This window comes from Leguminivora glycinivorella, chromosome 18 (assembly GCF_023078275.1).
Source record: "Leguminivora glycinivorella isolate SPB_JAAS2020 chromosome 18, LegGlyc_1.1, whole genome shotgun sequence".
Classification (NCBI taxonomy): Eukaryota; Metazoa; Arthropoda; class Insecta; order Lepidoptera; family Tortricidae; genus Leguminivora; species Leguminivora glycinivorella.
In genome coordinates, this window is record NC_062988.1 from 3,463,383 (window position 1) to 3,478,213 (window position 14,831).

Genomic DNA, 14,831 nt, shown 5'->3' on the forward strand with positions numbered 1-14,831 from the left:
AGTCGGTAGGGCAGTCAATTTATTTATGAGATAATTGTGTTGAGTGAGGTAACGGATGTATTCGCTGTATTGTCTCTTGAGTTCAGTATCGGAATGACCATCGAAATATTTAAATAGCCTATAAACCCACCACAACACAGTCCCAATACTAATATTGGCCAAAATGACCGCATGACCAATGTCTGCTATTATGCTTGCAATTTTATCACTCATCAACGCCAGGCGGGCTATTATGCTTGCAATTTTATCACTCATCAACGCAGATAAGAGATCTGTCACTCTCACACTTACATACTTGCGAACGAGACGGATGCTTTATCCACATAGACAAGTGATAAACTCGCAAGCTTCATAGGTCGTTTTTTTTTTGGAGGGGGCGGGGGGGATGCGTTACGCACCGTCCCCCCAGCCGCGGGAAGGCCTTGATGGGGGGGTGTGTGGGACTCCCTCCTTCGGCCCCCTCTCTTATCGAGAGGGAGGGAAAGAAGTGTACCCACTAAACTCCACTCTGTGCCGTTCGCGAGGGCGTCATGGGATCATCGGGTCTCCTCTGTCCACCATGGAGCCCTCCGGCAGCCCCGAATTGCTTCAGGGCATCCCCACAAAGGAGGAAGGGATCAGAAACGCTTGAACCCTCCCTCGACGGGGTTAGTGGGGCGGGTTTAATGCGGGAAGCTTTATAGGCCTGGTATTTAACTGACTTTAAAACCTATTCCAGATATGGCTACCTCAGCATTTGCATGCGCGTGGTCCCCCGCAACGATACGGAGGGCTGGGTGTTCCGCGAACCCACGGTCAGTGTGTTCCGGGATGTGGAGCGGCTCTCCGTGGCGCCCAAGCCGCGGCAGCCCAAGACCCTGTTCGACGGAGACTTCCACATGGAGTTCTGCGATAACCTGAAGCAGCTGCTGCAGGCCTACTTCAGGGACTTTAGCTTTGAGAGGTGAGGTTGCTTAAGGATCGATAGCATTTCTTGTTAAGCCGCGTTTATCGAGCATGACATGACAAGCGTCGCTTTTAAAAACGATCACAGTGTTCGAGAGCTCACAGTTTTGAGGAGAGGCAAGTTTTATGAGGTTTCTTTAAGATCTTTTGATTGTCGACAGTTTTTTTTGTATTTATGACGCGCTTATGGCTCGGGTTGTTATAAATGTTATATAATATTATGTGACAGAGACTGACATTTAGGATACCTTATATCATCTTATTAGACCTGAAAATACTTTTTATGAGGTAAGTTGTTAAAAAGTTAAGAACAAATTCGTGCTAGTATGAAGATTGTCTTCACTACACTAACACACAGTAGATAGTACCTAATTCATGTGTTTTCTTGTTTATGAGGTAAACTTGAGGTAACCATAACAACTAACGGTTTGTTTGCTAACCTAGACTTCCTATTACACAACACACTAATACCTATTCTATTGTTATTAAATATCAAACAGGATTTAGATGTTTCACAAACATACTGCTCCGTCGATTGATGCACTTTAGATTTACATTCGAATTGAAATCGATGTCAAATATATCGAAACAGCCAAGATGCTCACAATATCTAAACACGCCAGTATTCTCTAGGCGTTAGATATTTTTGAGCACCTCGGGCGTTCCGATATATTATGTGACTGTACAACGCTTCCATAAAGCGTTGAAAGGAACTCATTAAATCAAATAAAAAACATTGGCGCGATAAAATAGGAAATGCATAACGTCATTGTACTTTATGAAACAAGCTGTTTAAGACGCTACAGGAGCGAAAATGATAAAATGGAAAGGAGCCCTTTCAATTTGGGAATTTTATTTAAATATACTTGTGTTATTAACTAGATTTATCGAAAAAAAAAATCCATTCAAAACAACTTAAAAGATTTTGCGAAAAGATCTTTAAAATCGAGGTTCCGCTCTCGACTGTTTCCTCCTTCAAAATTTAATCAATCGTAACGAAATTTGAGAATCTGAATAACAATGAAATTATCTGTGTCGGACCGTTTATTTTTTTTTGCTATTTTTTACCAATTTTGAATACCACACCTTTTTTTGCGCCATAATCAATAAGGCCGTTTTTGGAAATTTTCGATGGGCTCTAGCGTCTTTAAAAATAAGAATATCAAAAAAATCAAAACGGTCCGACACAGATAAAAATAATAATAATCTGTGTTTCAAAAAATCAGTGCTTTATCTTCAAAAACCAGGGAGGAAATAGTCGAGAGCGTTTGTATGAAGAATTGACCCCTCCTGTATCGTCTTAAGCCTTTTTCGAACGAAGGCGAATGTTGTAATGGAAACTGTCGATCCTTTTGTAATGGTTACTACTTACTATTGATTTGTATTTGCACTCGTTGGGAAATTCCGTGGTTCTGTCTTTGCAATAAAGGTGTTGAAGAGCTGTCGATCAGTGTCGACGAATAACAACGACGAACAATAGTAAGAATTATTGCGTAAAATAAGTATAGTTTGAAATGTTTCAGTATATTAGTACGACCGGTCTGGCTCAGTCGATACTAAGCCTGCCTACTGCCTACTAAGTCCTGGGTTCGAATCCCGGTAAGGGCATTTATTTGTGTGATGAGCACAGATATGTGACCCTGCCTACTAAGCCGCGGTCCTGGGTTCGAATCCCGGTAAGGGCATTTATTTTGTGATGAGCACAGATATTTGTTCCTGTGTAATGGAAGTTTTCTATGTATATAAGTATATGTAGGTATTTATCTATTTAAGTATGTATATCGTCGCTTAGGACTCATAGTACAAGCTTTGCTTAGTTTGGGGCTAAGTTGATCTGTGTAAGGTGTCCCCAATATTTATTTATTTATATCGGCTAGTCTGTCCTGTAGTATTCTTACATTGTAGGGTTCATAACTGTTTATTATTCGTTTCACGTTTGTAGCAACATAATTACGGCATCGCTATTTAACATCAACCTCATATTTCCAGGAGTTCGATCATTACACACCACGCTACTGACTGGTATAGGTACCTATTTTGCACTGTTGGGCATCAGGAGCGGTAGCAATATCCTGTCCTCCAACTCTTATTAAACTATTTAGAACATTACTAAACCTCGAAGTAGGGAACAATAGTTATTTGTTTTACAAGGGGGCAAAGTTGTTGTTTAACCGCACGTGCCAATATTGATACCCGAGCAAGCGATAGATTCCAATATTGAACCGCGAGCGTAGCGAGTGAAAGTGGAATCTTGAGCGTTGTGAGGGTTTCAAGGCACGAAGGTTAAACAAACTTGGCCGCCGAGTGAAACACAAAATTTTTCACCACACCAACACGAACAAAATACTGACTATACAATACAATACAATACAATACAATACTCTTTATTGCACACCTCACATAGTTTACAAGTAATACACAAGAAACAAAACAAATTAAACAGAGGTAACAACAGGCGGTCTTATCGCTTAAGAGCGATCTCTTCCAGACAACCTTTGGGTACTGGAGTTAATCTATCGATTTATTCAATATTTATGATTCAAAATCATCATTTATAGGTAAATTCTACCAGACAGCTTAAGCTGTCAAGTTAAAATTTGTATGAAATTACTTTGCGCTCTTGTGGATAAAATGCAATTTTGCTATCTGTTTTCGAATAGCAAAGTAAGCCTTTATCAGTTGGTGTGGTGAAAACCAAATTGCTCGCCCTTAGAGTTGGCCAAAGGCGCTTAGCCTTCAGAGATAACATACCAGGATACGTAGCCGAATGGCACAAACGCTCACGAAACGAAACGCTCGTAGATATCTATCTCTATCGCTCTTGCATATTGGCGCGACAGAGCCAGACTACCTTTCGCGGCGTTTCGTTTTCGTTTCGCGTCAGAGAAATGCCATACGGCTACGGCACCTGCACTAGAGAAATTTCGACGGGTACCTCGGCGGTCGGGGTAACGGTAAGCACGTCAGCCGCGATAGCTGGAGACCCGGGTTCGATTCCCGGCTTCGACACCAGAGGGCTTGATCGCTTTTTCTTTAGTTTGTGGTAATTGTGGTATCTATTTCAGTTTATAATTTACTAAACCTGTTAACATGATTTCAGATTAGAGCGCCCGTGGCGCGCGTTCACAGCCGGCTGGCCGACTGACATCATGGCTAGGAACCTGGGAATCAACTCGTCCTTCATCACTGGTGACCATTGCTACGTGCTCGTCAGGGTCTCTAGGTAACTAAACTACTTTTCTATTAGGAACAGCGGGTCAATTAATACGACAGGGGGCCATTTTCAACTAGGTACTCAGGTTTTTCCATGTTTTACAATTTATGCATTATTAAATAGTGTATTCAGTGGATACATATGGAACTCAAGTTAATAGTGTAAAACGTGGAAAAAATCGATCAGTTGAAAATTGCGCCCCAAGTCGTAATTGTCCGCTGTACCTTACAACAGTAAAACTTCTGCAAAAGATACTCGTAGTAACGAATATTCGCTGTATTGCGTAAGGTTTTTGTAGCTCAGGTGACAGAGTGGTACTAGGCTAGGTTTTTTAAGTCCCATCCAAGATTGTGAGTTGTTATTGCTTTTCATTCAGGAACCTAGCCACAGTAACCACAGCCATGCCTAAACAGCCTATGTTTCAATGATAATCTTATTTGAAATTATATAAGGGGTTGACGGAAAATGAATGTTGCTAGCCCATCGGCCACACCGAAATTGAAGCCAAACCCCACAGTCAAACTCTACGACACCAATGGGAAGAAAGACGCTGAATTTCTTAACCTGTCACCTCACAAGGAACAACTATCACTATAGAAAACACACCTAACCTTCCAGATACCGCGAAACAGCCAAGCTAAGCGACTTACCCACCAACATACCCGTCGAGGACGTCGTCTTCGACGCCATCCAGGATTCCACCATCGGAGACACGGTGTCCATAGCCGACTTCATCAGGAAATACGGCTCGCACTACATATCCAGCTACATTACGGGCAACTCGCTGTATCAGGTCAGATACCGATGTTAATAGCCAGGTCCACACAGAGCGAGGCATTCCGCGAGGCAAACGTTAGCCTCCGCCACACATAAAGCGTTTTGATAGCGTAGCGTTAGCAGAGCGCAATGATAGCGGTGCGCCGGCGGAACGCTGACGATCCGCTCGCAATCCGCGCGCATTCCGCTTGCAATCCGCGCGCATTCCGCTTGCAATCCGCGCTCGTTAGTTCCCGCCGGCGTCCTCTGGGCGGAACGCCAGCGTTCGTCCGGCGCACCGCTATCGTTGCGCTCCGCTGACGCTCCGCCTACGCTATCAAAACGCTTTATGTGTGGCGGAGGCTTTATTAATGTAGACGTTCCTTGGCTTAGGCATTGGTCCCACCGCGAGCTAGTAAACTATGAGCTGTATCACAATAAACAAAAACAATTAAAAAGAGGTAACAACAGGCGATCTATTCGCTTAAGAGCGATCTCTTTCAGTATTGTCTCCTTTGAGTATTGGAGTTAATTTAATCAGAATTAACAGTATTAGGTGGCTCTAAGAAATATGAGAAGTAGAATTTAAATATAACCAAACAACACAAAACACTCATCACATTGAATATTTGTCGCGAGAGCACATTGCCTCGCGGCATGCCTTGCTCTGTGTGGACCTGGCAATTTATAATAGTTGATTAAATACTGAAAAAGTTTTAGATTAGAAAAATTAATGCTACTATGATATGTCGTAATAAAACTGTCCATATTGAATATTTCCCATAAAGAAAAATTCAAATAGTTAAGTTTTTTCTTGCAAAATGAGGTATCGCATTTGCGGCAACAAACAGTAGATTAGATATTATTCGTTACTTCCCGAGTATCAATTTATAGTTCTAAAGCAGTCGAGAGAACGTATTTCAAATGTCACCAAATGGTAATTTCGCTACACGTATTAAACTCCACTAAAACTTAATTTTCCAAATGTGAGTGAATATTACGTGTCTCACTGTTTCATCACGTGACATCTCTTTCCTTCCTACTTACGATTTCATTGAGTAAACAAGTCGGATGCTGATCGTGATCGGAAACGTGATGATTGTTGATAAAAGCCGGGCAGTTTTCAAAACATTGACTCCGATAACCGAGTATGTTGAACTTGAAACAGTATTTAATTCATAAAATAAGACTTTATCATGAAGTAAAGTAATACTTACCTGCAATCTTCAATTAAGAGTACATACTTCTATGATATTGTGATTGCCGCAAATAAGTTCTGTACGGTACCCAATACCTACTTATGTAGGTACTTTTAATTTGGGAATAGGTATTCAGTGTGTGATGTTATGTTCTAGAAGACATGGCGGTTGGTGCTTCTGCGTACGCTATTCTTAATGGCGCATCTAAAAAATGCCAACCGCCAAAACATACCTACTTTTACTTGTGGAACGTAACATAATTATAACGTACATATGATAATAATAATTAATGAATATTTTAAGTTAGTGAGAAGTTCAAAGAATACCTACTAGTGGCGTAGCGTCGATACAACTCGATTCCCAACGGGTTCCCTAAAATTCTCTAGTATCTGTAGAACTCCATACAGAACAGATTAAGAAAACCCCTCCGGCTTTACCAACGAAATTTTTCACGCCACGCCACTGATACCTACCTACGACTATCTTTATATTTTGCCATAAACATCCCGCGTAATACTTTAAACTTCTCACCTTTTTATGCCCATGCCCAGGTATTCGTGTTCTCACGGAGCGTGTACTCCCGTATAAAAGACCGTGTGAAGTCCAAAGGCGTCACTAACATCCCGCCGGCTGAGATCAACAATTTCTTCTCCCCGTTCTTCGCTGAGCACATCGGCACGGTCAAGGTTTGGACGGACGCTTACCACTTGAATGTTGAAACTTCTATCTCAAACTTTCTGCTTAGACAGTTACGCCATCTATATGCTCGATACATAACTATGTGAAGCAGCGCCATCTTGCGGCGAGTAGCGGAACTATTCATTACGGTTGCATCATTGTCACGTTAGTAGTTTCTGCTAGCAGTGTAAGATGGCGCTGTAATTAATTATTTTTAATGGCAAATTGCACTCAATTGGAAAACAGTATTTACAAGTTACGATAGAACTTTCTTTCAAGTGTTTTTAAATATGGATCATCATTATTGCTCATGATGCTTTCCAATTTCATAAGCGTTTTCAAAACTTCTTTTTTGTGTTCTCTTTCTGACCATCATCGAACAAGCCTGGCCATTTAAACAAAATCCATCCATCAAAAATCACATGCCATACAACTTTTACATCATTTCTTGACATTGCATTTTGTAATTCATCGCAGTTCGCTTACCGTTGCCGCCTGTATAACAAAGGTAATTCTTATTTTATTAAGTTTATACTTTGGGCCTAGATTTTTATTTATTATTCTACGTTAGGTATCTAACCTAACCTACTACCGTCTACCAACTGAATTGCTAACAAATTGAGTTGATAAAAACCACTAGGGTACTTATAATTCTTATAAATATGTACATACTATTTACATATAAGATTTTTTTAGCTGTAGTTTATGAAAAACAAAAAAGTAAACAAATGCCAGTTATGTATTATTTCTCAAATAAATATAAAATATGTAAATTATTATCTTATTTTCTGTTTAATTAAATTAGAGAGAAAGAAAATTCAAATAGATTGACTTTTACATACGCAAAGTCTCTATACCTATTTCAGTTCAAAGTGACAGTGTTGACAAAAAATAATACGGCCATTTAAAATTTACTATTTACAAAACAAACACGAAAAGAAGTTTCCGTCCAACTTTGCCCAACGGAGTACACGTTCCAAATTTGAAAATTTCATAAAATAAAAATCGTGAATCTTGTCTATGCTCTCACTCCAGGTGTTTGTGTTCTCTAGAACGGCATACTCTATGATAAAAGAGAGACTTAAGGTCAAAGGAGTGGCGGATATCACGGCTAAGGAGCTTGAGGGCTACTTTTCCCCTTGGCATGCCAAGCATATTGGACAGATCAAGGTAAACTTCATATTTCGTGAGAGCTTGCAACTTTGCCCACTTTGTTTTTCTTTTTTTTTGTCAAAATAAATAACTAATGGCTGACGCTAGGTTAAAAACCAAAAAAAAATATTCAAATGTACCTAATCGAATGAGTTTTCTTATGTAACACACTGTTGTTATGTAGAAGAAAAGAAAAGAAAATATTTATTAATAACATCAGTTAGAGATCAGTTGTATTGGTACGTATAAGGTGTGTATTACCTATAGCTACCCACTCAAAATGATTTTGTAAATGTGGCTTATCGAACTCATACATACAGCAGAAAATTCTAAAATAATGACTGATACTCGTATTTGGTTCATTTAGAAGTTTTTTTTAATCCAAATTGTCTGTTTGTTTAGTAACAAAGTCAGTTATCTAAGTTATCTTACCAGATTTTGGAGATGTCCCACATTTTAGAGTACATAATTATCAAAAGCTTAGCTTATCATCTTGGCAAACATCCGTAGGCAAAGTTGTCAGATCTCACGGCTGTTCTCATTTGTTTAATAGAATGAAATAAAGATCTTTAAACCTAATCATGTTAGAAAAATAATTTGGGTCGAAAAGCTATCTTGACGAGTATTTTTAATGTCTCATTGGGAGTGAATAAACAAAATTTTCGCAACTTAGCTAAATCTGTGAAGTATATGACTAATTAATTCTATAAAACAAATGAAGCACAATCATATTTTCAGTAAGCATTTATCATAAATATATTCATATCAAATTGTGCCTTAATTGTATCGCCCGTGACTAAACTACGCATTCTTCTTTTTTTTTACCCAATCTTATCATTCCATTGTAATCGACTTTTACATCTGCATTTTTGCCATTTATTCATGAACTATGACGCATAATTAGGTATTTTCGCTCTTAGAAATAACACGCAACATTGCCCAGTTTTTTACTCGCTCTTATATGTTGTTTAAATATTACATATTATTGTCTTCGGTTACCGCGATAGTTACTCATGGAATAAATTATGGAAACGGATTATATCGCGTATAATTATTTTCTGTGTGGTGACGGGTTAAGAATTTCACCACCCCCTTTCTTCCCGTGGGTTTCGTAGAAGGCGACTATGGGATATGGGTTAAATTGTGGCGTAGGCGAGAGGCTGGCAACCTGTCACTGCAATGTCACAGTTTCGTTTTCTTTCAACCCCTTATTTGCCAAGAGTGGCACTGAAGCTTTAGTAGTTTCATGTGCTCTGCCTACCCCTTTATGGGATACAGGCGTGATTGTATGTATGTATGTATGTATGTATGTATGTGTATAATTAATTTACAATTCATCCCGTAGAGAACTATCGCGGTAACCGAAGACAGTATTATACTTATTGATGCTTTTGTTTTTGGTGATAAAGCAAACCGTATCTACACTATCAACGGGTTTTATTGAGGTTACTCAAGTGTCTTATAAAAATCTCAAAATAAAGGTGCGTACGCAATACGAATACGCGTACGCATGCGAAACCCTAAGAGGATAATTTTGGCTCTTTGAGGCTTTAACAACCAAAATCTAACCTAATTTTCTTCCAGGTGGCCAGCGGCAACAAAACAGTTGAAAACTGGGCGATGAAGCGTCTCCGGGTGCACTACTACATATTCTCGTACCCCAGTCTACTCAAACTGCACGGCGAGCCATCTCTCCTGCGTAACCTTGACTCGTTGCTAGGCAACGAGGCACTGTTGCAGTTGGAACTCAAAACACTATCGCCGGCGTTCAAGGACGTACGGAAGAAACGGTGGTTCGAGGAGGTCATAGACAATTATTTGAAATTGTGGGAGAGTAATATGTGATGAACGGTATTTTTAGGTTATAAAAGTTTAGGTTTGTGGTTCATGTCGTTTAATATGGCTTTGAATTTTGAAAGAGATATTTATTTCTATGCTTACGTTGTATGGGGTGGATTTTAAATTTACATAATAATGTTTCAATATACATAATTATTACAAGTTTATTTTTTATCGAAAAATGTTTTTTTAAAGTGTGTTGTTATTACCTAATTTAATTTATTAAAATTTGAATATATTTTAGTAAATTTAACTTAATAGCAATTGCCAATTTTACATATATTTTATATGCTTATTTTTTAATTGTTCAAGCCATGTTAAACGATTTTAACTACGTATTAGCAAATAAACGATAATTTTAATACGTATTAAATATATAAAAATAATCTGTATTAAATTGGTGCTAAAAACCTTCCAAACAAAGAAAAGAAGAAGTTATACAATTTAAATTAATTAAACATATAATTTAATATTGTTATTTTGGAAATGACATATGTATTTCTTGGATTTTAATTTTTAGCGCAGTGTGCTAATAGAAGGAATTGTACTAGCTCAGTATACTTAACTGCCATAACATGTTTAAGTACAACATTTTTTCGTATCATGACGTAAATGGACGTAAATTCAAACATATTTCTACTTCAGATATAATTTTATCTTCCTATTTTGTGATTCAATATCGAATTTACCAAATAATGACTATAATGACCATATATTTGTGACTTTATAATTAGTCTAGCATTACATAAATAAAAACAAATTAGATATAATATTAAATGTGATTATAGATATAAAATCAATGTAGACGCAGTGAATTGAACGAACTACTTATACATATAAGCTTTAGTTATAATAAGTAGTTATTTTTTAAATTAATTTTGAATAATTAAGACACTGCTAAGCCATTTTAAATACGAAATATAAATAAATATAAGTTAATTTCAATATTTTTGTCGATCTGAAATGTTTACATTGTTATGGAGCTTTTGCTCAAACTGAAGATATTTTAGAATAAATAGGTATGTAATTATAAAATGTGCCTTTGAAAATATATATTCGTAACTTTCTGGTTATGCTCAACTACTTCTGCTATGAATCTAAATATTTACTTACCTGTTATAGGTAATATAATTATTAAATTTGGTAGAACAATAATGTGTTCAACCTTTCATTGAATTGCTATATGGCCTGTGCCTTCTTCCTAATAATTAATTTTTACAATAGGTATGATTTACATTTTGAAATACTTTAAAAGAAAATAATATTATTTATCATCACAAGTAGTATTCAAAATTATTATTGACTTTTGAATCTCCTCACATTCGTCCAAAAGATAGAATAAGATAGCAAATCGTGCAATTTAGTGTTGTAACGCAATGCGGGATCAAACTTGAGAATGCATTTATTTTTACGTATAATTATTAGTCAGTAAGAAATGGATGTAAATATTTTTTGGTAATTAATTAAAAAGTTAAATGAATAAATTGATTTATGACTGAATGGTTGTTTAATTATTTTATTATATTTAAATTATCAGAGCATTAACCATGGACTACGTTACTAGATTCTTCTTCATCTTATAGTATCATATCCTATCGGATATCGGCGATCATCATGCGAAATCGTTAGTCAGGCTGTCTCAACTGGAATCGTTCCCAGATGAGTACACGCTGTTGGCTAACAAATTTGTAGATTCCCGCAGTTCATCAACGCTGATACAGCCCCTACGCTTATTATTCTTATCGCGCGCGTTGTGAATTAAGCATTCAACATTATAAGAAAAAGCACGTAATTTCGGAATTTTATTTCACCATCCAAGAAAGTTGACCTTCTCACCTATACTCTTCTCACCATCTTTGGTGTCTTTAATGCCGGTCCAATCCCTAATATTCGTACTCCATGCTGTTCTAGGTCTTCCTCTTCCATCTTCTACCTTCTATTTTTCCTTCTAGTATGTTATACTTGTTGTTTCTGAGTATGTGGCCGAAAGAAGCAGTTACTTGTCATTTATTGTATGAAAATTTGTACAGCGCCCCTGAACAGTGAGTATTTCTGTCTGTAGTGACACCGATAATAGATAATTATTAAATATAACGCATTTTAAATCCCCGATTAATTTCCAAATGCTACTTATAATAAAGAAAATTCCTCTCTTCCTAAGGCTAAGTGCGGAAACCGGAGGCCATAACCGTTATCATTTTATTTTATTTTTACTTTTTCGGGCAAAGTTGTCCCTAGTAGGCAAAGTTGCCATTAGTGGGCAATGTTTCACGCCTCACGCCTTTCAAAATGGTTCACGTCTTTTTAACATCGACGAGTTCCTTTTATTTATTAATCTGTAATATAATACATTACATTAAAAAACTAAGGATTCGTATCAAGGTTGTCAAATTGCACGACATTCTCAATACTACGGTCACTTCTGGCATTTCTAAATGAATTAAACTTTATAACGAATTTAATAAGGTACAATAAGTTTAATTATAGTAAAACTGGCCGAATTACAGAGACTAGAATTGCGCGAGCGATGATAACCTATGACACGAGAGAATTAATAACAGATAAAGAATTAATGTAGTCTAATAGAGGAATACCTACACATATTTAATAATAGTCGAAACAATCCACATGATTTATGAAAGTAGCACATCATTGGTGTGACAGTATCTTACCGCGACATAGATCAAGAGACTTTTTCTAATTGGATTACTGACATATTAGGTCGGGTAGGTAAAGCATGCTCAGCGTGAAAATGACAAAAATGACTAACTTTCTACTAACAGTTTTTCACGTCTTAGAATTTACTAAATACAAAAAATCGTTACTATATACAAATGTAGTGCGAAAAGCCTTCCCTTCGTATTTTTACGGAAACGTAAACTTGTCATGCTAGTTCAGACGGTGTCAGGCCGAATTACTTTTCTACGACAAGAAACGAAAACGAAACACCGCGAAAGGTAGTCTGGCTAGTCGCGCCAATACGCAAGAGCGATAGAGATATATATCTTATTACGAGCGTTTGTGCATTCGGCTACTCACGCTGTACGTCTTGTATTGAATCTCACTGAGGGCCCGCGCACACGGATGCAACATTTCACGGCGACATTTGTTGTCTCTGTCGTCACTCCTTAGACGCACGACAGAGACAAAAAAAGTCGCCGTGCAATTGTTGCATCCGTGTGCGCGGAGCGTGAAGTAGCATGATACGTTCGTAGTGTTCGTAGTTTAAAAACACGAAGGAATATCTTTTCGCACTATATCTAGCGAATTCATTGTATAGAGTAAACGAATAGCGCCCCACACTTTTAGCCCAAGAAATTGGTTCGATATTTTTTTGTACGAAAACTGTAGAAACACCCGCGCAATACGTTTGCAATTTTTTCACAAAAATGCCGAATACAAACAATGTGGGTGACCTACAAAGGATAACCCAGTAACAATTATGTAGGTGTACTAACACTACGTAGGTAGGTACTAAACTGACATCATTTTTTATTCGCAATCATGAGACGTTAGGAAGGTGAATGACACGCTATCAATCTTTGTAGGTCTTTGCGAACGCTATGGGAGATACTGGCCTCTTATACTGATAATGATTATTTGGAGCTGATGCAAAAATGTTACAAACATATCTACGTCCTACGACAATACCAATATCTAATTTTTATTTAATTAAAAAGTATACAGGAAACAAAAAGCAAATTACTAATACATACATGCAAAAATCTTAAACTAACTTATACATATTATAAATACTCTAAACTACATACTACTAATAATTAACTAGGATAACCCAATCATAACAAGAACACCCCATCCAGCTGTTCCGCCTGCGGCATAGTGCCGATTACGCTCTAGCAGCATTTCCCCGCTGTATCGCCAGGGCAATACGCTGCGAGAAGTACGCGCCAGCCCTGGGGTCCCCTGTGGTGTCCACCAGCCGAGCCGACAGAGCCCTTACAAAGGCCTTCATGTCTGCTGACCAAGGGCCCAGCGTCTCCACCGCGAGCGCCGCAAACTCGTAGTCCTTATAAGCAAGGACGAGTATTTGCGGCGCTTAAGAACCTGAGCCTGGTCAGCCGCACCACCGGCCTGCATTCGGGTTGCCCCAATGTGGGACCCTGCAAGGGTGTCAACGCATGTCGCGTCCCACACCAGGGGGCCGATTTTTGAGTCTCACGGCGTTCGCATTCAGAAAATTGTCACTGAAAATAATAGGCAATTCACCGTTTTCAACCGGTATTTTAGTGACTCAAAAATCGGCCCCCAGGGCTCTCCCTAACTTCCACGGCACCAATGTAGCTCCGTCGGGACGCTTGCCGTCGTCTCTCGCCATACCCACTGGTTCCAAAATCGATGGCACAGAGACGGTGGCAAGCGCGCGACGAATCAAATCGTTGATGGTACCGTGGCGGTGTATACGGCCGGCACTTTTTGCGCAAGAGAGGCCATGGCGGCCCAGCTGATCTACCCCCTTGCCGCAAGCACACGTGTGGGGACAATCATAAATAGAAAAAGTCAATAGGAACTTTATAGTCCCGACAAAGTATGTGTATGTTAAGTTCCCGTAAAGAATGTAAATATTATGTATGGGAAGTCCTCAGGGGCCCATTTCTCAAAACTGAAAGTTACAAGTTACAAGCGGAAGTCTCTTTAGGTACAACTTGTCCCTTTACAGGTTGCCTCTTTACAGGGGCCCATTTCTCGAAGCTACAAGGGGCCGATTTTTGAGTCTCACTGTCACTAAAATACCGGTTGAAAACGGTGAATTGCCTATTATTTTCAGTGACAATTTTCTGAATTCGAACGCGTGAGACTCAAAAATCGGCCCGCAGGTTACAATTTACAAGGTGCGGTAGCGGTAGTCATGTAGTCAATGTCTAATATGACAAGTTGTAAAGAGACTTCCGCTTGTAACTTGTAACTTTCAATGTAGGGAACAAATGAAATTATTTTATTAAATTTTTTTTTATTTGTGTTTTTGTTTAAGTAGTGACAGTACTATATATAACCTATTTCATTTCTACCATAGAGGTAGCTATTTCAGT

The 14,831-nt window shown here is 38.3% G+C and overlaps 1 protein-coding gene across 2 annotated transcripts in view; it reads left to right on the top strand.

The window, feature by feature from the left end:
- Positions 1-11,283, top strand: part of LOC125235870 (torso-like protein) — an 87,814-nt gene extending 76,531 nt beyond the window's left edge. The window contains exons 3-7 of one of the 2 annotated variants that reach the window (XM_048142489.1): positions 719-943; positions 4,046-4,168; positions 4,778-4,952; positions 6,666-6,800; positions 9,529-11,283. In XM_048142489.1, the coding sequence (XP_047998446.1) occupies positions 719-943; positions 4,046-4,168; positions 4,778-4,952; positions 6,666-6,800; positions 9,529-9,789 (919 nt within the window). In that variant the 3' untranslated portion in view covers positions 9,790-11,283. Of the gene's footprint in view, positions 1-718; positions 944-4,045; positions 4,169-4,777; positions 4,953-6,665; positions 6,801-7,827; positions 7,963-9,528 lie in introns of both variants that reach the window. The other variant, XM_048142490.1, reaches the window with a different exon arrangement.
- Positions 11,284-14,831: the final 3,548 nt, after the last annotated feature.